This window comes from Nilaparvata lugens, chromosome 1 (assembly GCF_014356525.2).
Source record: "Nilaparvata lugens isolate BPH chromosome 1, ASM1435652v1, whole genome shotgun sequence".
In the NCBI taxonomy this organism is placed as follows: Eukaryota; Metazoa; Arthropoda; class Insecta; order Hemiptera; family Delphacidae; genus Nilaparvata; species Nilaparvata lugens.
Window position 1 is genome coordinate 7,105,689 of NC_052504.1, and position 25,599 is coordinate 7,131,287.

Sequence of the window (25,599 nt, forward strand, 5' to 3'; positions counted from 1 at the left end):
AGAGCTAAAACATGAAATTGATAAGAAGAATAGATTGTATAAATTGTATAGGCAACAGCCAGAAAATACTAATCTTAAGCGTGAATTTAACATACAAAGAAATAACTTAATAAACAAAATAAGATTTAAATAGAGGAATACTTTTAGTTGATTCATTTATGTTTTTTCAATTTGAAATACACTCTGAAAACCTGTAGAATGGAGTAAAAATATTCCGATTGGTGGGAGGGAACTATCAATATGGCTGTCGAGCTGACAGTGAGAAGGAGCTGGCCAGTAGCACTGGCCATGCGAGCGTCGGAGACAACTCACATTGAAATATTTCCGGGCTGCATATGAAACTAATGTGGCCAGTACAACTGGCCAACCGACCGCAAAGGGTTTATATATTCTCATTACTTTAAAATATGAATGAAGTTGATAATTAGGGCACATTCATAAGAAAAAGAGAATAACAGAGTCCATCTTGAAACTATTTTACTATACTCATTCACACTTTTCATGCTGAGTTCATTTATTCAATAGTGTACTTTATTTACTTCTAATAGTATGTATTGAGATCATACTTTGAGGTAAATAGCTCACACGATTGCCGGTGAACTTCATTATTACGCATAAAGCTGAATAAATTACCTGGAATGATAAATTAATTGACCGAGAGAGGTGAGGTCTAAGATTCAAATCGACGTTTGGCATAATATTTCTCTTTATGTTTGAATGTTCAGATGTTTATATGTTGCGCATCTACGGCGAAACGCGGTAATAAATTTTATTGAAATTTGACAGGTATGTTCCTTTTTAAATTGCGCGTCGACGTATATACAAGGTTTTTGGAAATGTTGCATATCAAGGATAATATAAAAGGAAAAAGGAGCCTCCTTCATACGCCAATATTAGAGTAAAAATCGGACTATAGAATTATTCATCATGCATCAGCTGTCGAGTCGATTATAAATTGCATGCAATTTAATATCTCTTGGTAAAAAATCAGCTGCTGTGTAGACTATTATTGCATGCCTCATTGAATGCAATTTCTATGCACTATTAAATGAGCTATTGATTGTGTGCAATAACGCATGCAATTAATAACTAAAATAACGTAGTATTGTCTCTCGAACTTCCTCTGCTTTGAACTCGGGCTGTCTGTTGCCAGTATGTCTTGTAGGAGGATAGCTTTTGATGTTAGCATTTTTGATAAACCAACCCCAACAGTCATTAGCCGTTTTAACACCGCTATCTCGCCGACACGACATACAGACAGGATTTACTCTGATGGACAGTATAAGAGGAGGCTGCGGTTTATCACTGCGCGAGGTCTACCATTCACAGAACTACTATAGTTCACCTATAAATAGAATATTGTACAACTAGAATTATTACCTACACTTGAATTGAAACAAACAAATTGAATAAATTGAAACTGGAGTCCATGGTATGAAATTGATGTGTATCTTCAATATCTTTTATAATCATTTCATGATAATTATTATTATTTTACTCACTACTCAATCATTTTTCATTTCCCAATTTTTCTATTGAAAACTTCTTCTACTTAACAGAGATTTCAGCGCTGGAACTGAAAACACGATAGTGAAAACTTTTGCCTCACATTGAATGCAAGAGCATGACAAAATTACGTCGTCTTCTTATTCCTTATTGTGCACAAAACAAACGAACGTTTTCTCACAAAACGAATTCACGCGAATGAGCTGGGAAAAACAATAGGGTCTCGTCATCCAAGATTCAAGTTCGTTCACCTTGCTTGAATTTTCTCTTCAAACATCTTGTAGTGTAATTTACTGGTCATAGAAATGCATGCAAGTTGATTATTCTATTCTGATGACTTTAGATGATAACTTAGATTTCATGGGCATAGATTCAACCATTTCACCGGGGATACGTCCCCCAATAATTTGAAAAGGATGGTTTCGTGCCCCCCAGTATTTATTTTGGTTCACTCACCCAAGTGAAAATTATGAAAACTTCAATAAAAAATTGGAATCATGTTGAAAGATTGTTGAGAAATGGGTTTGAAGCAAAAATTATAGCATACTATATTGAATAATGGGTAGACCTACTACACAGGGCATTGTTCGTATTCCAGCCTTTGGTTAAATGATTGAAATAGTCACTGTTATGCGAATCCCCAGTGGTGTGCACAAGGAAGGCTTCATAAAACTTTGGCTCGGTTACACGAAAGCCTGTTGAATTTGTATTATTTTCAAATTCACGAGAACCAATCAGATATAGCTTTTTGAATAGAAAACTTCTTTGATTGGCTCTTGTAGCATTTAATCACTGTTAGAATTTAACAGTCATTTAAATTCAAAAAAAGGGACTGAGATTTTTATTTTTATTTCTATTGAAATTTGACAGACTTTTGTGCAATCCAGCCTTTGTGATTTACTTTAAAAAAAAAAAACTAGTTTGAAAGTCAATATATTTTCTGTGAAATTCAATGACTAGACTAGGTACTAGAATTCTATTCAATTTCATTCTATTAGTCATTTGATCTGACATATAATAGACTTGATTTTTTCAAGGGTGAATCAAAATAATAAGTATTAGGTTAACCTTCTAGATACAAAACATGATTCGGATGTTAGTTTCTGAAATGAAAATTTTCCAAATTCGCATCAAATGTAGGTTTTTTCTAAAACTTACTGGATACACCTATTATAACAGATATACCAAACCCCCCTAAAGTCACATTTATCTGAGGAATGTAGCCAATCAATTTTATGATTCTTCTAGTGCAAACAACTTGCTACAGTATTTGAACAAACTAATAATCAGTTAAATGCCAGTATGATAGTTCTAAAATTAAAATGAATTAGATTGGATTACAGTAACTATATAACCATAGTTAACTATGGTTATATAGTTACTGTAGTTTGCGATAGCTCAATCAATGAAGCTTGGTCACAGAGGAAACAAGCACTACTATGCTTATAGCATAAGAAGCACTACTACTATTACTATAGCACTGTATGCTTATTCCGTGGCTTGGTGCAATCCAAGGAGCCTAAAATATACATGCTCTGTATTCTAGGTACATTGTTGCCATGCCATCTATCGGTTTTAGTTCTCTGAAAATGAACAGAAAGTCAATTCCTTGCTAACAGATAGCGCTGTGCTAGGCGCTATCATACGGAGGATTCAAATAATCAAGGTAGAAAGATCAATGTAATGGTCACTGTAATTATCCCAAGTCACTGTATGCTATCACAATTTGCATCTGTGATGCTGTTTTTAAACTCAAAAAACTCACAGTTTAGCTGTAGCCTGCTTGATTATTTTTGGTGACAAACCGTAATGTTTATTTCATTTCTCATTGATCATGCCTGTAAAAATCTGACAGAATATGATTGCAAATCAATAATCAATGTTAATCGGATGCTGACTCTAAAATTTTATGTTTTCTTATTCTATGGTTATATATTCATACAATATCCTGAGAATTTGGTAGGCTGTACTCATTTTAAGTTAGTATCAATTATTTTCGAAATTGGGATTTTTCTTTCATTTTATAAAAACAAATAGTTTGCAATAAAGGCGTTTAAAGGAACACGGCGGTATTATGACAAAAAGTTTTCAGTATTTCACCACTGTCACTTCTTTTCGACACTCTAGTGTCTTTTGGCACTATTGGCACAAGTAGTGTTTGTGCCAAACAAAGTATGACCTTTTTACTTTCCTGGCCCTATTACCATAGGTAAGGAAAGTATTGCTTTCCGAAAAAAATAAAGGTATCCAAATTTCTAAATTTTTATAAGTTTCAAGGTCCCCAGAGTCCAAAAAAGTGGTTTTTGGGTATTGGTCTGTATGTATGTGTGTGTGTATGTGTGTGTGTGTGTGTGGTGTGTGTGTGTGGTATGATGTATGTGCGTCTGTGTACACGATATCTCATCTCCCAATTAACGGAATGACTTGAAATTTGGAACTTAAGGTCCTTACACTATAAGGATCCGACACGAACAATTTCGATCAAATGCGATTCAAGATGGCGGCTAAAATGGCGAAAATGTTGTCAAAAACAGGTTTTTTCGCGATTTTCTCGAAAATGGCTCCAACGATTTTGATCAAATTTATACCTAAATAGTCAATGATAAGCTATATCAACAGCCACAAGTCCGATATCTGTAAAAATTTCAGGAGCTCCGCCCCATCTATGCAAAGATTGATTTTAGATTTCCAATTGTCGTGTTTCAGATATAATTTAAACGAAAAATTTCTAGTGGAATCCATTGAGCATGGACATCTCTTCAATTAATGTACAGTAACATTTTCACCTAGAATTGAAAATAAGCTTGAAATTCGAGAAAATGTTATTATTTCAATTGCAAACTGTTGGTAACTGTTGAAAATGTGATTATTCAATTGCAAACTGTTGATCTATCATTCACTATGAAGAGATTGTGTGTGGTGTGTGTGTGTTGTGTGGTGTTGTGTGTGTGTTGTGTGGTGTGTGTGTGTGTGTGTGTGTTGTGTGTGTGTGTGTGTGTGTGTGTGGTGTGTGTGTGTGTGTGTGTGTGTGTGGTGTTGTGTGGTGTGTGTGTGTGTGTGTGTGTGTGTGTTGTGTGTGTGTGTGTGGTGTGTGTGTGTGTGTGTGTGTGTGGTGTGTGTGTGTGTGTGTGGTGTGTGTGTGTGTGTGTGTGTGTGTGTGTGTGTGTGTGTGTGTGGTGTGTGTGTGGTGTGTGTTGTGTGGTGTGTGTGTGTTGTGGGGTGTGTGTGGTGTGTGTGTGTTGTGTGTGTGTGTGTTGTGTGTGTGTTGTGTTGTGTGTGTGTGTGTGTGTGTGTGTGTGTGTGTGTGTGTGTGTGTGTGTGTGTGTGTGTGTGTGTGTGTGTGGTGTGTGTGTGTGGTGTGGTGTGTGTGTGTGGTGTTGTGTGTGTGTGTGTGTGTGTGTGTGTGTGTGGTGTTGTGTGGTGTGTGTGTGTGTGTGGTGTGTGGTTGTGTGTGGTGTGTGTTGTGGTGTGTGTGGTGTGTGTGTGTGTGTGTGGTGTGTGTGTGTGTGTGTGTGTGTGTGTTGTGTGTGGTGTGTGTGTGTGTGTGTGTGTGTGTGTGGTGTGTGTGTGTGTGTGTGTGTGGTGTGGTGTGTGTGTTGTGTGTGTGTGTGTGTGTGTGTGTGTGTGTGTGTGTGTGTGTGTGTGTGTGTGTGTGTTGTGTGTGTGTGGTGTGGTGTGTGTGTGTGTGTCTGACACGATATCTCATCACAGAATAGGTACAGAATGGAAACTTGTAATCAATCGTCCATCTAACCAATGCTTTTTACATGACCCCAATACTAAACACGTCACGTGACCTTGGGAAGTTCCAATCCTGGTCTTCTGATTGGCTCGTAGCAGTGAATGAGATCAATTGATCCGGATCATTGAAGTGATCCGAACCTACCATCAATACTATTACAATGCGGCGCTTCCTAACAAGATGGCGGATTTTAGCGTCAGCGTACTAGCCAAGTTTCCGTACTGTATGTATACTGTGATCTCATCTCCCAATTGACGGAATGACTTGGAATTTGGAACATGAGGTCCTTAAAATATAAGAATCCGACACGTACAATTTCGATCTAATGATCAAGATGGCGGCTAAAATGGCGAAAATGTTATCAAAAACAGGGTTTTTCGCGATTTTCTCGAAAACGGCTCCAACGATTTTGATCAAATTCATACCTAAAATAGCTATTGATAAGCTTTATCAACTGCCACAAGTCCCATATTTGTGAAAATTTTAAGAGCTCCACCCCATTTATGCATAGTTTGATTTTAGATTTCCACTTATCAGGTCTCAGATATAATTTTAACGAAAAATTTTGAGTGCAAAAGATTGAGCATGAAAAGCTCTACAATTAATATTCAGTAACATTTTCACCTAAAATTTAAAATGAGCTCGAAATTCGAGAAAATATTAGTATTTCAATTATTGCAAACTGTTGATTCTATTGAATCATTCACTATGAAGAGATAGCAGACTTCGTGTGTCTCCAGCGTTATTGTCTTGTCACCAGCTGGCTTGGATCTTTGAATAGACTTGAGATGCGCATGAACACTAGCGTCAGGTGATAAATTTTCATAACGGCAAGGAAAGTTGTGTGAGTGCGCCACACCAGATTTTTACTTTCCTATAGGCCTACCAAAGGTAATGAAAGTATTGCTTTCCAAAAAAAAATTAAGGTACCCCAATCTCCAAATTTCTATACGTTTCAAGGTCCCCTGAGTCCAAAAAAGTGGTTTTTGGGTATTGGTCTGTATGTATGTATGTGTGTGTGTGGTGTGTGTGTGTGTGTGTGTGTGTGTGTGTGTGTGTCTGAATGTGTGAGTGTATGTGCGTCTTTGTACACGATATCTCATCTCCCAAATAAAGGAATGACTTGAAATTTGAAACTTAAGATTCTTACACTATAAGGATCCGACACGAACAATTATTTCGATCAAAAGCAATTCAAGATGGCGGCTAAAATGGCGAAAATGTTGTCAAAAACAGTGTTTTTCGCGATTTTCTCGAAAATGGCTCCAACGATTTTGATCAAACTTATACCTAAAATAGTAATTGATAAGCTCTACCAACTGCCACAAGTCCCATATCTGTAAAAATTACAAGAGCTCCACCCCATCTATGCAAAGTTTGATTTTAGATCTCCAATTATCAGGTCTTAGATTTAATTTAAACGATAAATTTTGAGTGGAAAAGATTGAGCATGAAAAGCTCTACATATTAATGTTCAGTAACATTTTCACCTAAAATTGAAAATAAGCTCAAAGTTTGAGAAAAGTAGATTATTCAATTGCAAACTGTTGGCAACTGTTGATTCTATTAAATCATTCACTATGAAGAGATAGCAGACTTCGTGTGTCTGCAGCGTTATTGTCCTGTCACCAGCTGATTCAGATCTTTGAATAGTAGACTTGAGATGCACGTGAACACTAGCGTCAGTTGATCAATTTACGGCAAGGAAAGTTGTGTAAGTCCGCCACACCAGATTTTTATATCGGTCTTTTACTTTCCTTTACTTATACTCTGCATATCTTGAAATTTCTGTATAGAGTGTAAAAGTTGAACAATGAATTGAAGAGCTCTGTCTACTTTTCACAGAGAAAACAGAAAAGACGGATAAATTAATAGTAGAAATAGTGCAGCAGTGTAGAGCAAAATCATTCAAGGCAAATGAGGTTCGTTTTGGCGTTAAGCTTTAAACCTCTTCGATTTGTAAATATTTTCATTTAATGTATTTTTTCAATGAATTTATGAATAAAATTCTTTTTCATCATACTAATTCATGAATGATATGTTTCTTATAGTAGCCTATGTCGAAACTATAGTGAGTTCCACGTTATAATGGCAGTGTTTGTTAAGCAATGGTATTGCTATCCTAGTCTATTATTCAACTAAGCGGATAGCGCTATCTCTTTCTTGCTTTGCTCTGTTGCCAGATCGTCTTCTAACATTGTAGAATTAATATTCATTAACAAAATATTTCATCTTAATTATAAGAATTTATTATGAAATCATTGAACAATATATAATATATTGCTTAATAAAATATAATTGATTATTTCAAACGAGAATTAACCGTCAATATTACTTCAATAAACCAGTATCAGCTACCGTCTATAGAAGGCATTGACAAGACTGAGGATCGGCAACGTTGCTCTCCGATCTTTCTTCACTGCCATTATAACGTGGACCTCACCATAGAATAAATTTTAGTTTCATCTACACATTTTCAGTCTCACCATCCATATTTCAGCAGTTTTTCTTGAGTCACTGCCTGAGGAGGTACCGGTAGGCTATAATCAGAGAGAAGATATAAGTAGGCTTATATTTAATCTCTGCAATAATATTATTTTTCAAAACTATGGGAGATGCATATTGTCCTTTCCAATTTTGTTTCTCCTCTTCACAACTAATTCCCAATTAAAATTGGAGAGGGTAGTGAGCAAAGAGCGAATAAATGTACAAGTCGAGGTAATGGTGTTAAAATTTGGAGCCAGGCTGAAATCACTAAACTTTTTTTCAAATAAAATACTGTATTTGTAACAAACTCATCCAAAATGTTTATCCAACAATTATTATAACATAAATATTCATTCAATCAAACAGGAACTACAGTTTCATGATTGTTGTATAGACTGTAGTATTTCATCAAAATATCGACAGTAATATATGCACTCTCAATTTAACTTGTATTATAAATGGGAAAAGTGTGGAGACTGAAAATAGTCATCAATAATACACTAGGATGTTATAAGTATTCATCAATAAATAAACAGTAAATCTAGATTGAGATTGGGTTCCTTTGTTGCAATGAAGTGAATAAACACTGTCGAATAATTATAGGTGAATAGTATAAAAAGTCCTAGCCTATATAATATAAGTCTACTTATCTAGAAAATATTATATACTATTTAACCATAGTTAACTCTACCACAAATTAATATCATAGTCCATGAGAAAAATATGAAGGAATTTTAAAACTTTGAACAATGGAAGACATATCTGAAAAACATATTGTTATCAATTACAAATGAATGGGGAGTTGATGGCAAATTATTGATATTGTCTATTCCATTATACTTTTGAACTCATAAACGATACTACTTATCCCAATAATACCATAACCCATGATTTTGAATCTAATTTTTTTCCACTTTATCACAAACAATAATTATCCCTCTTTTGATATTAATCCCCTCATACAAACACACAATCAAATCATTGTATAATATCAATGGGAGTGAGCTACAGATTCTCTCCAGCTACTAGTTTCTTTTACTATGACAATAGTAATACTGCACCTCTACTCTAGAAATAGCCTACTAGGTACCCTAAATAAACTGAATAGGATCTTATCTACATTGTAGTTGAAAAAATCAATAAAAACATGAATAATCTACGATGGGATTTAAGAAGAATCCACCATATAGTTATTCAGATATTGGATTGTTATTTTATTGAAAAATCATACTAAACTGAGCTAATGCTAAGGAATTAGGCCTACAAATAATTATAATCTTCACTATACACTAACTTAGGTATCGAAAATCGAAAAAATAAATAGGATAAATTAAGACCTGAATTAATATCCCATATAGTTGTAGAACTTCTAAACTAATTTTTCATCTATATGTTATTCATAGATTATTTTGATTTTATTATCAGGATACCTTCCACAATGAAAGGTAAGTTAATACTATCACAGAATGTTTTTTTCCTAATCTACTCACTGTACAATAAAGCTCTTCAAGAGTTTTCCTCTCGAATTTTTCTGGCACCAAATGTTCATTACAAATTAAAATTGTAGTTTCCACACTCATGATTCAGAGCCTTTTGTACTCTTAAACTTTTCAGGAACTTTTTCACATATACTCGGAATTATAGTGGTGGCTGTGGTATTGATCGATTGTTCAGATGTTGAGAGATAAGTCCGCTTTTTACCGGGGAACAAAGAACTCACTGAACGCGCCCAAGGATGGATCAGTTTCTCGTCGTAGATGTCGTCATCTGATCCTGTAGAATAAATAAACATAATTAGAATAGATAAATCAACTAATTGTAGAACTAATTTATCGTAGAGCGCAGACAAATAATGGGAGATCTCCATTTCTATGAATCCATGGTTGAAATTACAAGTAAGTGTGTCATATATACAAATAACAATATAAATAAAAAATATATAAGTACGGTACCCTTTTTTAAATTATTGACATTATTAACTGGACAATTTTAAAGGGTACTTAGATCTCTATCCTATACTATTGAACCTTCTATTAAACGAGTAATATCTGTTTATATGTTTAGATGTTTAGATGTTTATATGTTTGTATGTTTAGATGTTTGTATTTCAACGGATCTCGAAAACGGCTCTAACGATTTCCACGAAATTCAGAAAATAGTAGGTTTATAATATAAAAATTCGATTGCACTAGGTCTCATCCCCTGGGAAAACTCGCTGAAGGACATTGAAAGGATAATTATTATTCATCCTTGGAAAAACAGCTGCGATAATAATTATTTCGTCGTCTGTTGATGATGGAAGTGAGTGAGCGAGTTCATTTGTGTGGCACTGTGTAAAAATTATGACTCAGCTGTTGAACTTTTGTAATCATCCAATCAGGTACTTAGTGCCGGTTGCAAAAAATCCGGGTTATTTTCAATCCTGATTAATTCCAGTAGAACCATATTTTTGAAATGGTCCTCTCTGATTTGGTTCACGTGAAATTATTCAGGATAAAAATTTAACCGGCTTTTGTGCAACCGGGCCTTTGTGAGGGAAATTTTTGCATTCCTCTGGGAATTAATCTCAATTTACTGTGATTAGATAGAGCATTTCTGTATGAACTATGAATGTTATTACAATTTCTTCTTTCATAATAATTTGTTTCATGCTTTTGTACTCCAGACCTAAGCTCGGTCCCCAATATTTTTAATTTCATATTCAAAAGTATTCTAAAAAAATATGAATGTTCCTTCTATCTTTCTGAGTACGATAGTATCTTTGTCATTAGAAATTTTAATGGAAAACTATATTCAAAATACACTTCTTAAACTATAATACAGATTAGATTGTATCTGAATAAGTATGTTTATTGGTCAACTATATTAAATTGATCTATTATGGAACTAAGAATACTCAATATATTCCACAAGTAGACGAATATTTTTCAAGTTAATCAAGATAGAAGATTTACCTGTTAGCTCTCAATTACTTGATAGAGAATACTCAATACAGTACAATAATAATAATAATAATATCTGAAATCGTGAAAGCTAGTCTATTCATTCAGGAAGTATAGGTACTCATTTAAGAGCTACAGAAATTGAAAACTAATAAGCTAAACTACCAAAACATTTGCCTCCAATTCCCATAGCAGGAGCATTTAGATTATTAGATACATGTTAATTAATTCTCAAATGTTTTCCATCATGAACTGCTTATTATTGAATCACTTTTTGATATTAAAAAGAACGACCAGCAGTCAGATATCTTCCAATAAATGAATTGATTACTCACTGTGACAACAAAATTCATTTATTAGAAAAATCTGACTGCTAGTTATTCTTTTTAATAGCAAAAAGTTATATTAATTTGATAATCAAGTAAAAATGACGACTTCTATATCTGTAAATCGTAAGGATTGGAGAATATCTAAAAAAAGTGTTTAATAGAATTGAATAACTTACAGACCGGAGATATTAAAAGCTAAATACTTGGCTGGTATGATTTTCAATTTCATTTCTAGGCTCATAATATATTTTTATTCTTTTAGTGTTTATTGGGTAGCATACTTATCCCTCCCGAGGTTCCCATTCACAACACTCAGTCGCATCACCATAATACACCTAACGTTACCCAATATCCTTTTATTTATCCATTTATTCTTTATTGATTTATACAAAAAGTTTATTATCAAATTACTATCGTATTTAATAATACTTTTAAGTGAAAAAACACTCACATTTTTGATGTGGCGACGTCCGTGTGGAAATATGTCTCTGTTTGGCTTGAAAATGTGCAATACCAGCACGAAACGGACGTCGCCACATCAAAAAATGTGAGTGTTTTTTCACTTAGAAGTTTTATTAAATACGATAGTAATAATAATAGTGAAAACAGGAAGGAACCAACAAGGTACATTATCAAAAATGATAGGGAAAGAGAAAATAAGGTAACCTTGTGCTATTCCTCTCCCAAATTTAGATAAGGTTACACATAGTCCGAAATAGGTTAAGTCTTGTAATTGTTCACTTCACAACATTTTCAGTTTTTTATTATTTCTACAAAGTAGATTTTTAAATTTGGATGCTTCAAAACCGCACATAGAAGAAAAATTCCACATCACTATCACTAAAATAACAAATATTCATATATTAAAGAAAAAATAATTGAGATTATTTTGGTCTCATCAATTCCATACGAATTTAAATAAGGTTACACATAGTCCGAAATAGGTTAAGTTTTGTAGTTGTTCACTTTATAAAATTTTCAGTTCTTAATTATTTTCACAAAAGTGGATTTGTAAATTTAGATGCTTCAAAGCCGCACATAGAAAAAAATTGACATTATCTACAGGAAATATTCATATATTAAAGAAAAAAATTGAGATTATTTTGGTCTCATCTCTTCCATACGAATTTAGATAAGGTTACACATAGTCCGAAATAGGGTAAGACCTGTAGTTGTTCACTTCACTAAATTTCCAGTTTTTAATTATTCTCACAAAGTGGATTTTTAAATTTAGATGCTTCAAAACCGCACATAGAAGAAAAATTCCACATTACTATCGCTAAAATATGAAATGAATAATATTAAAGAAAAATGGAGATTTTTTTGGTCTCATCTCTTCCATGAGGAGAAATATAATCTAAGTTTCTGTGAAAATAAGTGAAGGCCTACTCACTTGTAAGATAACTGATAATGACGCCCAAAACTATTGTGATGGTTGTTCCAAGGAAAGAGTAGTACATGTAGGTGACGGAGAATAGAAGCGTGAAGAAATCTCTGAAAAAATATTAAAATGCTTTAAAAACTACGGTACTCTAATTCAGTTTATCAGTTGTTGATAATACAACTAATATAATAATTCACTGATACTAGCCTACAATAATATTTTATTAAAATTTTTCTCACATTACATATTATATGATAGGTTTTACAAATTGAGGTAATCATTATACATACATCATCTTATATCTATCATACATGAAGTAAGAATCTATTAAGATTATCCTATTATAATTTTTTGGCTGTCCCATGAAGCTAATTTAGCTTATAATTGGGACATTGTACATACTCAGAGATATTTTTGCAAGATTTGAATTAAATAGAGGGAAATGTTTTAGGAAATACAAAGTTGTAGATGCGTTTATTTCGTGGTGATAATGTAAGGATGATATTTTTATCTATTGAATTGTGGAGTAGTAATTTTTCATTTCTATTTTTACTTGTCTGTAAGTGTCTATAGTGAGGTCCACGTTTTAATGGCAGTGGATAACGATAGAAGAATAGCGCTGCCGATTCTCTGCATTAATTAATTATATTTCTACACTGTCAAAAACATAATTGGCATTGTTGTGGACCTAGAAAAGAATAGTACCACCGGCTATGTCGAATGATAGACAAGGATAGCAAAACCAAAGTTGATCAAATAACTTACTGTCATAATAACGTGGACCTTACTATAGATGTTGTAGATGATTCGGTAGGCTATTGAGAATGCATGGTACAAAATATTCTGGTACAGCTTTTCTATTTCAGTGAAGAATTCTGATGTTCTATATTGTGTGTGTCTGGTGTTGTATCTGTTTAATAATAATAATAAAACAATACCTATTATTGTCATCAATATGTCAAGTTATTCCTAATTTGAATAAATGATGATGAATGATTAGAAAAAACAGGATTTTTCACAATAATTATCATCAATAGTCTTTTCTCTATTTTTAACTTTTTCCTATATTTTCTATAGGCCATAGAGAGGCCTATTCTTATCGTTTGAAACTATTGTAACTTGTAAATTTTGAATTGTTGCCAGTAAATGTGAAAATTGTAAGCTGTGGATGGAAAAATATTTTCTCTTCAGCGTTGGCTTATGCATAAAGTTTACAGTTACCATAAAGCTTGGTGAATTAATAATTCTATTTATTTTCTGACACACATTAAAAATGAATGAGCTTTAGAAATCTATTGAGCACAAATGAACAATGACTATTCAAATTGAGTTGTAAAATTTTCCATATTCTAATTAGCCTATTGATTGGATTTTATTGAAATGAAATTTTCATGCTTTAAGGATCGTGAAAATGTGTGCAATATTGAGTCATTCTGAGAGGAATTCCTTTTATTAATCTGGAAACTCATCTGACAACAAGTCTATCCTGAAAATACACCACGAGAGTCCAGAAACAAGTAGCCTAATGTACAAAGTAACATAAAAGTGAAATCATTTCACTTATAATGGGCTACTTTATTCAAATTAATAAAAACAATATGAAACTTGTAGTATCCTTTTATTAAAACATTTTTTAAACTTTAAAACATTTTAACTTTGGCTATTTTCAAGTTGAAAATCAGAAGTGAAAGCATTTTCAATTTGAACATGAAAATGGTCAAAGTAGGTTGAAACTAGTCGTTAAAATGTCTTAAAATTTTTCAAATGTTTTAATAAAAGGGTAGGTACTAAAAGATTTTTATTAATATAATAGTAATGTATATACAATAAAAAATATATACACACAAAGATATGCTGTCAACTATCGAATTGACTGCTTGTCGTTGTAAAAAACATCAAAGCAGTGTGTTAGGATCAAACAAGTTTGAAATGGATCAAGAAACCATTATCTTTTAAAATATATGTTCAGTCACTGAAAATAAAGAGAAGATTCACTGAATAGAATCAATGGAAATGTTCATTTATCTGATATATCAATCAACTATTAAATTTATTTTTTATCAATCAATCAAAGATTGAAACATCAATAAATTATTACAGAAAAATTAGATAGTTTACAATTACATACAATAGTTAGTCTCAGAAATTTATTATAATAAAATAATTTCAAAATCAATTTCACTAGTTTACAATTACATACAATAGTTAGTTTCAGAAATTTCTTATAACGAAATAATTTCAAAATTAATTTCACTATAAGAAAATCTCTGAAACTAACTATTGAATGTAATTGTGAACTAGTGAAATTAATTTTGAAATTATTTCATTATAAGAAATTTCTGAAACTAACTATTGTATGTAACTGTAAACTATCTAATCTTTCTGTAATAATAATTGATGTAGTAGTTTTAGTTTCTTTTTTGGGAAATTAACATTTATCTATTTCATTTAAATATTAGATCTATCAATCAATCAACTTTCAACTTTTGAGTCGATCGTTCAATTAATCAAATATTAACTAATTGATAAATTTTTTATTGATCAATCAATCAGTCAACCAACCAATCAATAAACCTTAATTATTAAATCAATCTCAGTTCTGACCTCTCGTGAAACGTAGGTGCAACGTAGGGGTTGACAGTGTGTTGCTGAGCAGTTGTATTCAAGTAGAAACTGGTCTCCTTGATGAGTGGCCTGATGTGAGGCGAGAACGTAGTGTTGGTGCAGCCATCTATTGATGTGGGGAGAAGAGGCACTTCTGGCTTCTCAACCGTCAGGCCGTTAAAGGTTATCCACAACACTGTCACATGCGAGATTATCATGCCAGACGCTGCACCCTATATCATTCAAAATCAAATTCACCAAATCAAATCACGTTTATCCAATGATATCACTTATATGACAAATTCCGTTATACAAATTATATTACATATCATTGAATACAATAATGTTTGCTTAAGAAAAATCTTGTCTGCAAACAGGAGTTAAATACATTCAGAACTCAACTAAAAATGCTCATCTATAAACTCGAATGAAAATCAGTTTGCAAGATATCTTTCAACAAAACAGAGAGTCATCTATAGATAATTGGACCATAAAACTTATGTTGTTGTTGAAAAAACGTTGATGTTGTCAATACCGTACCACTATTATATTTGTTCAAAATTGATTTACATACCAGAACCAGGTTTCATGGTAACACCTACCACATATCTCCAGCTGAACTAAATTAATGTTGTTTGTTATTGTTGAAGGAAATTGTTAAATCCTTCTTCAGCTGAACTAATGTTGTTTGTTATTGTTGGAGGAAATTGTTGAAATCCTTCTTCAACTGAACTAATGTTGTTTGATATTGTTGGAGGAAATTGTTAAATCCTTCTTCAGCTGAATTGATGTTGTTTGTTATTGTTGGAGGAAATTGTTAAATCCTTCTTCAGCTGAACTAATGTTGTTTGTTATTGTTGGAGGAAATTGTTAAATCCTTCTTCAGCTGAACTAATGTTGTTTGTTATTGTTGAAGATACAGGAAAACAGTAACAAACAACATTATTCAGCTGAAGAAGGATTTCAACAATTGCCTTCAACAATAACAAACACACTAGTTTAGCTGAAGATGTGGTAGGTGTTACCATGAAACCTGGTTCTGTAATGTAAATAATTTTGAACAAATATCATAGTGGTTTTGAAAAAATGAACGTATTTTTCTTTCAATTATGGAGGAATACCACACCATCGAGGTACCAATACCATAGAGGTACTAGAATGTCAATAATAATAATACAAATTATTATCCTTTAAACTTAAATCAATAGAGAAGTGAATAAAAGTAACTCAACAATATTGGTTAAAATATAAAAATGAATGAAACTTTTAAAAAATTATCAAGGAGCATTGTTGTATTCTATGCTGGACGCTTATAAGCCTAGGTACTTAAAAATTGATTTCGGATACAATATCTACCTCTGTAGAATGATCTGAAAATAGAATTGAAACTTTTCTTTTTAGCATTATTTGTTCACCACCGTGTATAAAAAAATGAATAGCGCTTTTTCTCAGTTTTCAGCCGATTGATATTTCCCAATAAACATTATTTTTAAAGTATTATTAAAGGGTTCGCCTTTTTTCCTCTCCCACTATCATTTTTATGAAACGTGATTATATATAAATGAATGGAATTGCAATTCAATATCTGATAGAGATTATGGTAAGCTATCAACTATACGGTAAATGAACTGATTGTATATGTCATTGTATCATTATAATCTAAGTTTTCCATAATAATTCTATCTTTCTCTGTTGCATATCCATACTTTTCTACTATTAAAATTAAACTTGAATTTCAAAAACACTTATGGAGTGAAATGGCACTTACATTGGTAGTGACGATTGTTTCGTTTTGTTGGTCATCATCAGACTGTTAAAATCATAACTATACCAATGTAAGTGCATTTTAACTTCATAAGTATTTTTAAAAACTTCAATTCAAGTTTAATTCTATCTATGTTAACCAAGAGAATGACTAATAAATACTTCCACTTCCAATCAGTGTCTCATTATTGATGAATGATTTGAAAGGAAGGAATTGAATCTATTTTTATTAGATGGAAACTTTCATAGAATATCGATATCAAATTTTTTTATTGTTTCAAGATCAATCAAATAATTATCATGTTTAAGAAATTCTGTAAACACCCTGTAGTTATACTACTAATCATAATTCAATATTTTTTCTCTTGATTACGTCATCTGATCAGAATTCATCACTATTTTAAGTTGTTTTAGCGGTCCTTTGCTATAGAAATCAATCAATAATTTCATTCAAATCAACACAAAATAACATAAAAGAAATCAAAATACAAAAAATCACAATCAAAAATCAATTTCTAATAAAATATAAAAACTGGCTCCATGGTGGGGTGTGCTGAAAAGAAAAAAAGGAGGAAAAATACCTAGCCAACTATGGTTTCCCATGTAAAAGGCAGGTAGAGGGTATAAAAGTAAAGAATGAAGGGTGAAGAGGAGAAGAAAAGGGAAGTATTGGAGAAGAAAGTAGGGAAGAGGATTAAAAAATGTGTAAAAATTGTAAGCGAGTCCACTTTCAACAAGTGTATCTAAAAGAATTGGCCCTGCAAACAGTAGTTTGAGCAGAAATCCCGAGATTCATACGCTTGAATGGGAAATGGATGAGTACTTTTGAGAATTACCTTCCAATTTGCAATTGGGAAAAGCATTGCGAGTAGGAAAACTCCGAGGAGAGGTCCACTTGTGGCCGATGTGACCAACAGAGAAGACTCCACAACTCCAGACAGTAACGCTACAAGGCAAGCAAATCCAAGGACTGTCAGTCCACAACATGCTCCTGGAAAATGGAAAAAATCACGATTATATTCTACATGGTTTCAAGTACTGTCTATGAATGAATGAGTAAATAAATTCAAATTCAAATTCTTTATTCCAGAAAATGCATATATATACAAAAATAAATACAATTACGAAATGTATGGAATACCCCTACAAAGACTATACATCTGTGATTAGGGAATAAAACTTCCTAAATGTACTGTTTATAAAAATTTTAGAAATAAAATTATTAATGATTGCTCGGAGAGTGCACTATGAGATTATTATTTATTAGGCTTGTTTTGAAAAGCCTATAATATCTGAAATTATTGAACATCATCTCATGAAACTTCATAATTGTACTGTTTATAAAAATGTAAGAAATAAAATTTATTATTAATGATTGCTCGGAGAGTGCACTTCGAGATTATTATTTATTAGGCCTGTTTTGAAAAGCCTATAATATCTGAAGTTATTGAACATCTCATGAAACTTCATAAATGTACTGTTTATAAAAATGAATTATTGATTGCTCGGAGAGTGCACTGAGAGATTATTATTTATTAGGCCTGTTTTGATAAGTCTTTAATATCTGAAATTATTGAACATCTCATGAAACTTCATAAATCTACTGTTTATGAAAATGTATTATTGATTGCTCGGAGAGTGCACTTGGAGATTATTATTTATTAGGCCTCTTTTGAAAAGCCTATAATATCTGTAATTATTGAAAATCTCTTGAACATTCTCTATCTATGATCATTGTTTTTACTTATTATTTTATTAAAGCAGTGATTCTTGTATCAATTTCCGAACTTCTATATTTTTCACAAATATCTCATAAATAATATATTTTACAGTGTAATTTTCTTTTACAGGAAACAGTTTGCTCAAAACAAAAATAAAGAAAAACAATACCACTTTGGAAACAACAAACATGATACTGTACCCATATCATGTTTGTCGTTTCCAAAATGGTATATATTTTTTTTAAATCAATAATTGAATATTCAGGCGAGGTGGAACTTCCTTTAGGAACTCCACACCAACAAAAGCCATATGAATGTTCTATTATATAGAGTGACACAGAATAACGACAACTTCTAAAAACGCCATAAAACATTGGTGGGAAGGGCAAAAATGATTTTATTCAAACTAATGTAAAGTTCAAGACTTGCCATTTGAGAATTATTAATAACATCTATCACTTTTTGACAATTACTTCACTAAGATGGCTTCCTCCTGAACGAATACACTCTTGAAATCTGACGATTTCTCATTGATCGCTGCAACATCTGCGTTTCCTGGTCCCATGATCTGTCCACCAGCGATTTTCTGTTTGTGGAGCTATCTCAAATCAAACGTTTTCACAACTTGACCAATAACTGTGGTTGAATCATAACAGACAATTCGAAATGAAATTAAAAATATCCCACCTGAAATGTTGCAGCAATCGTTCAGGAATCTCAACACAGATTTCAAGATTGTATTCGTGCAGGATGAAGCCATCTTAAAGAAATAATTGTCGCAAAATGTGATAGATGTTATTAATAATTCTCAAATGGCAAGTCTTCAATTTTATAAATTAGTTTGAATAAAAACATTTTTGCCCTTCCCACTAATGTTTTATGGCGTTTTTAAAAGATCCCGTCATTTTGTGCCACTCTGTATATTCATATAAATCATTATATAGTAAATATAATTGAGTATTTTTGACATTATTGAGAATTACTTTCGAATAAAAAATGAATTTGGATGTACAATTATTACCTATCACTTTAATGAGAATGATCTGTTTTCGATCAGACAGGCCTTTCAGTGATGGAATCTGCGAGAAAAAAATCTTCCCACAGAACGGTAGAGACTGAATTCAGATTCGAAACGCAAAGGCTGGAAATAAATAAGAGAAAATTTATGAATTTTAAAAACATAGTAAGAAGTTGATAAAAAAATTGTAACATTTTATCTCACAATTTCTTACATCTATCACACTAATTCAATGTATTCAATCTTTTGGTCATTATGACTCACATTCGCTTGATCAAGCATATTCTAAATAAATTTGAATGGTTCAGAATGGTTTTAGTTTGAGTATTCAGAAAGTAACTAGTGGATTTATATCAGTACCTGAGAGAAAATATCTGTTAGATCAAAAAGCTTATACTCGACATCAAAAATAGCTGTGATGTTTCTAATTCTGAAATTAATAAATATATTAGATTATTTGAGCGCACGATTCAAGTCAATCTCATTTATACGATCCAATGTGGAAGTATGACAGACTAAATAGTTATGTGAAGGAATTGTGATTTTCTAGAAGAAGGTGTAGCTCACTTTTCTGGGAAAACTTTCCTCATACACATTAATCACACTGTATTCAAACAAAATTGAATAGGCTCCACCATATTTTGTGTCAAATTTGATTATATTCACCGAAATACATCAAATGAATCCACAGAGATGTAAAACCCATTCAATTTGGGTACTGATTTTCTATATATTTGATAATATGACAAAATTGTTTCAAGGCTTATGTCCAAGCCTATTGGAACAAAACTTCTTCAACAATAAATGCTAAACTTCAAGAATAAAAACAAAATAGTCTCATAGCTACAGAAAAAAAGAGTAATAATAATTTTATTTAATCTTTTTAATGGGAGTCATCAATTTATCTTTAAATGTCTTCGATTCATCTACTATTCACAAATTATTCGCTACCGTATCAAAAGTTACTATTATTGTATTGAAAGTTCACTATTTCTATTCAAATACTGACTTCAAAGCGCCGTTAAGTTAAATTAGCCATGATAAATTCATTTCAATTTCATATAGCCCATTCAATTTATGTACTAATTTTCTATTATTTATTTATTTAATGGCAATTTTCTCTGGGTTCAACCCTATTGGAACAAAACTTATTCAATAATAAATGCAAAGAAAAAATACAAAATATTATAATATCCACAGAAAAGTAATAGTTATAATAACTTAATTTCATCTTTTCAACCGAATTATTAATTTATTTCTAAATGTCCTCAATTTATCTTCTGTTTATATAGAGAAAAGATTGCTCAAGAAGAAATCACATGGTGAAGGTCGTTTATGTTTCAAATTTCAAGCCGATTTTTGTTAACTCAAGCAGATTACCGTCGACTTCTATTTATTATTACTGTTTTGGCCGGGTGAGCGTGTAAGAACGGCACAGTATGAGAGAACTACCAGTGTCACATATAGCTCCACGAAAAATAAAGAACTACAGGAGTATATCGATTTGATTGAAAGTATAATCGACGTTCATGTTGACAACATCTCTTTCAATATTATGCAGAAATACCACAACATCTCTTACCAAACTATCGACTTTATATTGATTTCTATTGACTTATTCTTCATTGATTCATATACAATAAGTGCATCATCAAAATGATAGAAAGAGAGAAAATAAGGCAACCTTGTGCTATTCCTCTCCCAAATTTAGACTTTTAGAAATTTATATTTTAGATGGGAAATTTAGACAAATTTAGAAAATTAGAACATAAACACCCTTACACAATGGGATATCTTCTTATGCTATCTTTTCTCAATGCTATACTATACTATATAGCATTTTCTAATGCTATACTATTAAACGAGCAATTTCTGTTTATATGTTTAGATGTTTATATGCTTGTATTTCACCGGATCTCGAAAACGCCTCTAACGATTCTCACGAAATTCAGAACATAGTAGGTTTGTAATATTAAAATTCGATTGCACTAGGTCTCACTCTCATACCTGGGAAAACTCGCTGAAGGACATTAAAAGGATTCATTCATCCTTGGAGAAACAGCTGATAATAATTATCTCGTCGTCTGTTGATGATGGAAGTGAGTGAGCGAGTGCATGTGTGTGGGACTGAGACAAAATTATGACTCAGCTGTTGAACTTTTGTAATCGGTCAATCAGGTACTTAGTGCCGGCTGTACAAAAGCCGGTTGAATTTTAATCCTGATTAATTCCAGTAGAGCCAATCAGATAAGCTATCTTTTTGAAATGGTCTTCTCTGATTTGGTTCACGTGAAATTAATCAGGATTAAAATTTAACCGGCTTTGTGAGAGAATTTTTTGTATTCCTCTGGGAATTGATCACAACCCACTGTGATTAGATAGAGCCTTTCTGTATGAACTAAAAATATATTATAATTTCTTCTTTCGTAATAAATTGTATATGCTTTTGTACTCCAGGGCGGAGCTCGGTGCCCCGATATTCCACTATTAAAAGTTAATTTCACTATTTATTTTGTACACTCACTTCAAAGCACCGTTGAACAGACTGGCCATGATAAGTCCAAGGAAGCCAGGTAGGAAGTAGAATTTGTCCTCGATGTAGAATGGCAGAATCTCGTCGATGTCACTGATATGTCCCAGCTTCATTGGATCACAGTCGTAATAGCTGGCAAACACAACCATTCCCACTATCCACGACAGGCTGAATAGTACAGTCATCACTGGCACATTCCCCAATAGAGTCCTGCAAGCAGAAAAAAAAATTATATTGACAATAGTATAAAACATTGTAACAATTACAGAAAAGTTTTATATTTATAATAGTTTAAATATTGTAACAATTACATAGCCTGCAAGAAAATCATTAAAGCAATCACTTATAGCCTTCATTTTGTGAGAAATTTGTCCTAGAAGAATCTAAGAAACATAATATTCTATAACAATCACATATGGTCATGATGATATTATTGAATACTATGTACCCAACTCTTTGTATATAGGGCATGGCCCTGATTGTAAATAAATGCTATTCTATTCTATTCTAGTCATGATGATAACCACTCTTGTTTTTATTCTGCAAGCAAATCATTTTATTTATTCCATATTTATTTATTTATATACAAATTCAATCCAGGTATACAAAAACAACAGGCATTTGCCCAAAACTGCTTTAAACCTTAATTTGGAATACACAGTACAAAGGTTATGTAAAAATTATAACATTTTAATCAATTATATAGCCTATCTATATTGTTGGGCAATTCATCTCAAATGAATTCACGACTATTACAATCACATATAGCTATAATTAAGCTATATCCACTCTTTTTTTAGGGCTACTGATTATTAAAATACAATGGCAAATAATTAAACGTACTATTTTTATTGTATTGTAACATAACCCTTTATTGTGTTTCAATAAGATAAAGGGCACTTTTGATAATTCTTATTGTGTTTTAGTTGATTTTATAGATATACTTTAATATTGTAGTGTATAATTTAAAAACATATTACAAGGGTACTAGCAGAGACAACTGATACATACGCTAATATGTTTACATGTTCACATGCTATTTTGATGTTTACATGAGTATAATTGTCGATTTTGTGAAATTTTAAATATTTTTGGCGATTGTGAAGGAAGATTTTTTTGGATTTGTATTTTGAAATTAATTAATCTGATAAATTAGAAATTGTAGTAGATTTGATTTACTCAAAATAGTGTGTGAATTAAGTTATCATTTTTACCTCTAGACTGTTTATTCCAAATTAAGGCTTAGAGCAGTTTTGGGCGAATGCCTGTTGTTTTACCTGGATTCTATTTGTATATGAATGAATAAATAAATATGAATATTATAGGAAATATTAGAAATTATGTCGAACAATTCAATGGAATTATGAATAACAGCAATGGAAGACTTCATGGAGAACGATTGTTCAAAGAAAATTACTCATATCATTTATCTATTTAGAATTGGAGGAAAAACTTAGCATCACTAATTAGTGATACTTATAATATCATTGTTTCAATCCAATATACCAATACCCCTTATAATGATTGCTAATTTACTTTTTGTGTAGTTGAGAAGTTGATATTGTGATAATTATTCATATGGAATGAAAAAGACTAAGAAATTCAATTGTTAATTTATTTTCAGATTCAACACTTTATCTTTATGTTGTATTATGTTCAGCCCATTATCCAATATTTTTATTATTTCAAGAACACTTTAAATATAATGATTTTTCAGTAGTCCTACACGATACGTATCAATAAGACATTATCTCATAATCTGAGGTGATTTTTTTCAGACATTATTAATCAGTGCCTAAGACGATGTGGAAGCTTATTATTATCTTGTAAATGATTAATTAAAATCATTGCAAATAATTAATTATTAATCTTGCACTTTTACAAGAGTAATCTCGGTTTCCTTGTTTGACGAACGCGTTTTGTGGCACTGAGCCACATCCTCAGCGTACAAGGTGCAGCTATAAAGGTAGGCCTACTTAATAACTAGGTATCATAACTATTTATTTGGACTTTACTTGGACTATGCCCTATCATGATGAAGATAATTCAACAAAATGAAACCCAACTTATTTATTTAATTGAAATCTACTTACTTGTAAACTTTTCTCCTAGATTTCATACTGCAGTATCTTTGCACAAAGTTCTGTTGACATCCGAAAATAGAAAGAGACATGAAGAGTTGACCAATGAGAGCTGAATATGTTGTCACTCGTTTAGTAGGATCACTGTCCCAACTGTAAATGACAAAACAATGGATTATTCGAACAATATTATGATGTAATGGATGAAAGTAACACTATATATTTTATTCCATTATTTGAATGAAATGCGGTAACCATTGAAACTATATTGGAAGGAAATGAACTATATTATGATGATTACCGTAAAACGGGGTGAATAGGGACGCAGGGGTGAATAGGGACAAAAACTGTGAAAATTGAAAATTTTTCAATAACTTCTTTCTTATTGAATTGTTATAGCTCTACCTAATTTATTCTGATAGAGGGGATTTTTCTGTACACATTAATATTTAAAAATCATCTAATCAACTTGATTTGTATGCTGTCGGCAGCTGTGCTTCTTGTTGCTTCCTTGAACAGATAGAAACGTAACCTGAAAAGTTTTGTCTGGACATTTGAACTGTTTGTAGTCACAAGCTTGAAGTATTTTTCTATGAATTCTACTGATTCTAATAAGTAATAACACATTAAATATGTAAGCTTTAACTGGAATATAATTTATTCTAGATTTTTTTTTCAATCTTGACCATTTGGATGTTGAGGTGGGGTGAATAGGGACACTGCCTAAAACTGGTATTTGCTGGTTTTATTGAAGTTTAAGACTTATCTTGAAGTAGTCAACGTTGTTGAAGAGGAGAAGGAAATTGCTGGGTTCGAGTTAAATTCCAATATGACACAGGGGTGAAAGTATTTATTGGGAAGGTTGAAGAAAAAGTTTCAGGTGATAAGTTCATGGGATCATTCCTTCGAAAAAACTTCAAATGTATTTTCTTAGTTTATTTTTATTAAATATATATAAAAAAATATTTTATTCTATTTTAATAAGGTCCTTTGTGTCCCTATCCACCCCATAATAGGTCTGAAAAAAATCGTGCATACTATACACACTTGCGTCCCCATTGACCCCACCATTGGGGTGAATAGGGACAGCAATAAAAAAAATAATGATGAAAAAGAGGGTGAATGCAAAAAAAAAGTTTAATCCAAGAGATACCTATACCAAGAGTGAAAGCCATAAGTGGATCACACACAGAATAAAATAATTTTTGTGTAAGTTATGAGAAAATATTTTAAAAAACTGTCCCTATTCACCCCATTTTACGGTACATACAAACACTTACGACTGGCGACTGAAAATATTTGAAATATTGAATAATTATATTATATTGAGGTCCACGTTATAATGGCAGTGTTTGATTAGCAATTGTATTGCTATCCTTGTCTATCATTCAACAATTCTCACTCTTCTCTGTTGCCCGCGATCGTCTTTTAACAATGTAGAATAATAATTAATATTAATTAACAAGATATTCCATCTTAATTATAAAA

The 25,599-nt window shown here is 32.0% G+C and overlaps 1 protein-coding gene across 1 annotated transcript in view; it reads right to left on the reverse strand.

The window, feature by feature from the left end:
• Positions 1-8,008: 8,008 nt before the first annotated feature.
• LOC111043363 (sodium/iodide cotransporter) overlaps positions 8,009-25,599 on the reverse strand; it is a 73,290-nt gene continuing 55,699 nt past the window's right edge. Inside the window, 8 exon segments of the mRNA XM_039429041.1 lie at positions 8,009-9,508; positions 12,400-12,500; positions 14,995-15,227; positions 17,595-17,749; positions 19,501-19,561; positions 19,563-19,620; positions 22,022-22,240; positions 24,124-24,264. Coding sequence (XP_039284975.1) covers positions 9,312-9,508; positions 12,400-12,500; positions 14,995-15,227; positions 17,595-17,749; positions 19,501-19,561; positions 19,563-19,620; positions 22,022-22,240; positions 24,124-24,264 — 1,165 coding nt within the window. The 3' untranslated portion in view covers positions 8,009-9,311.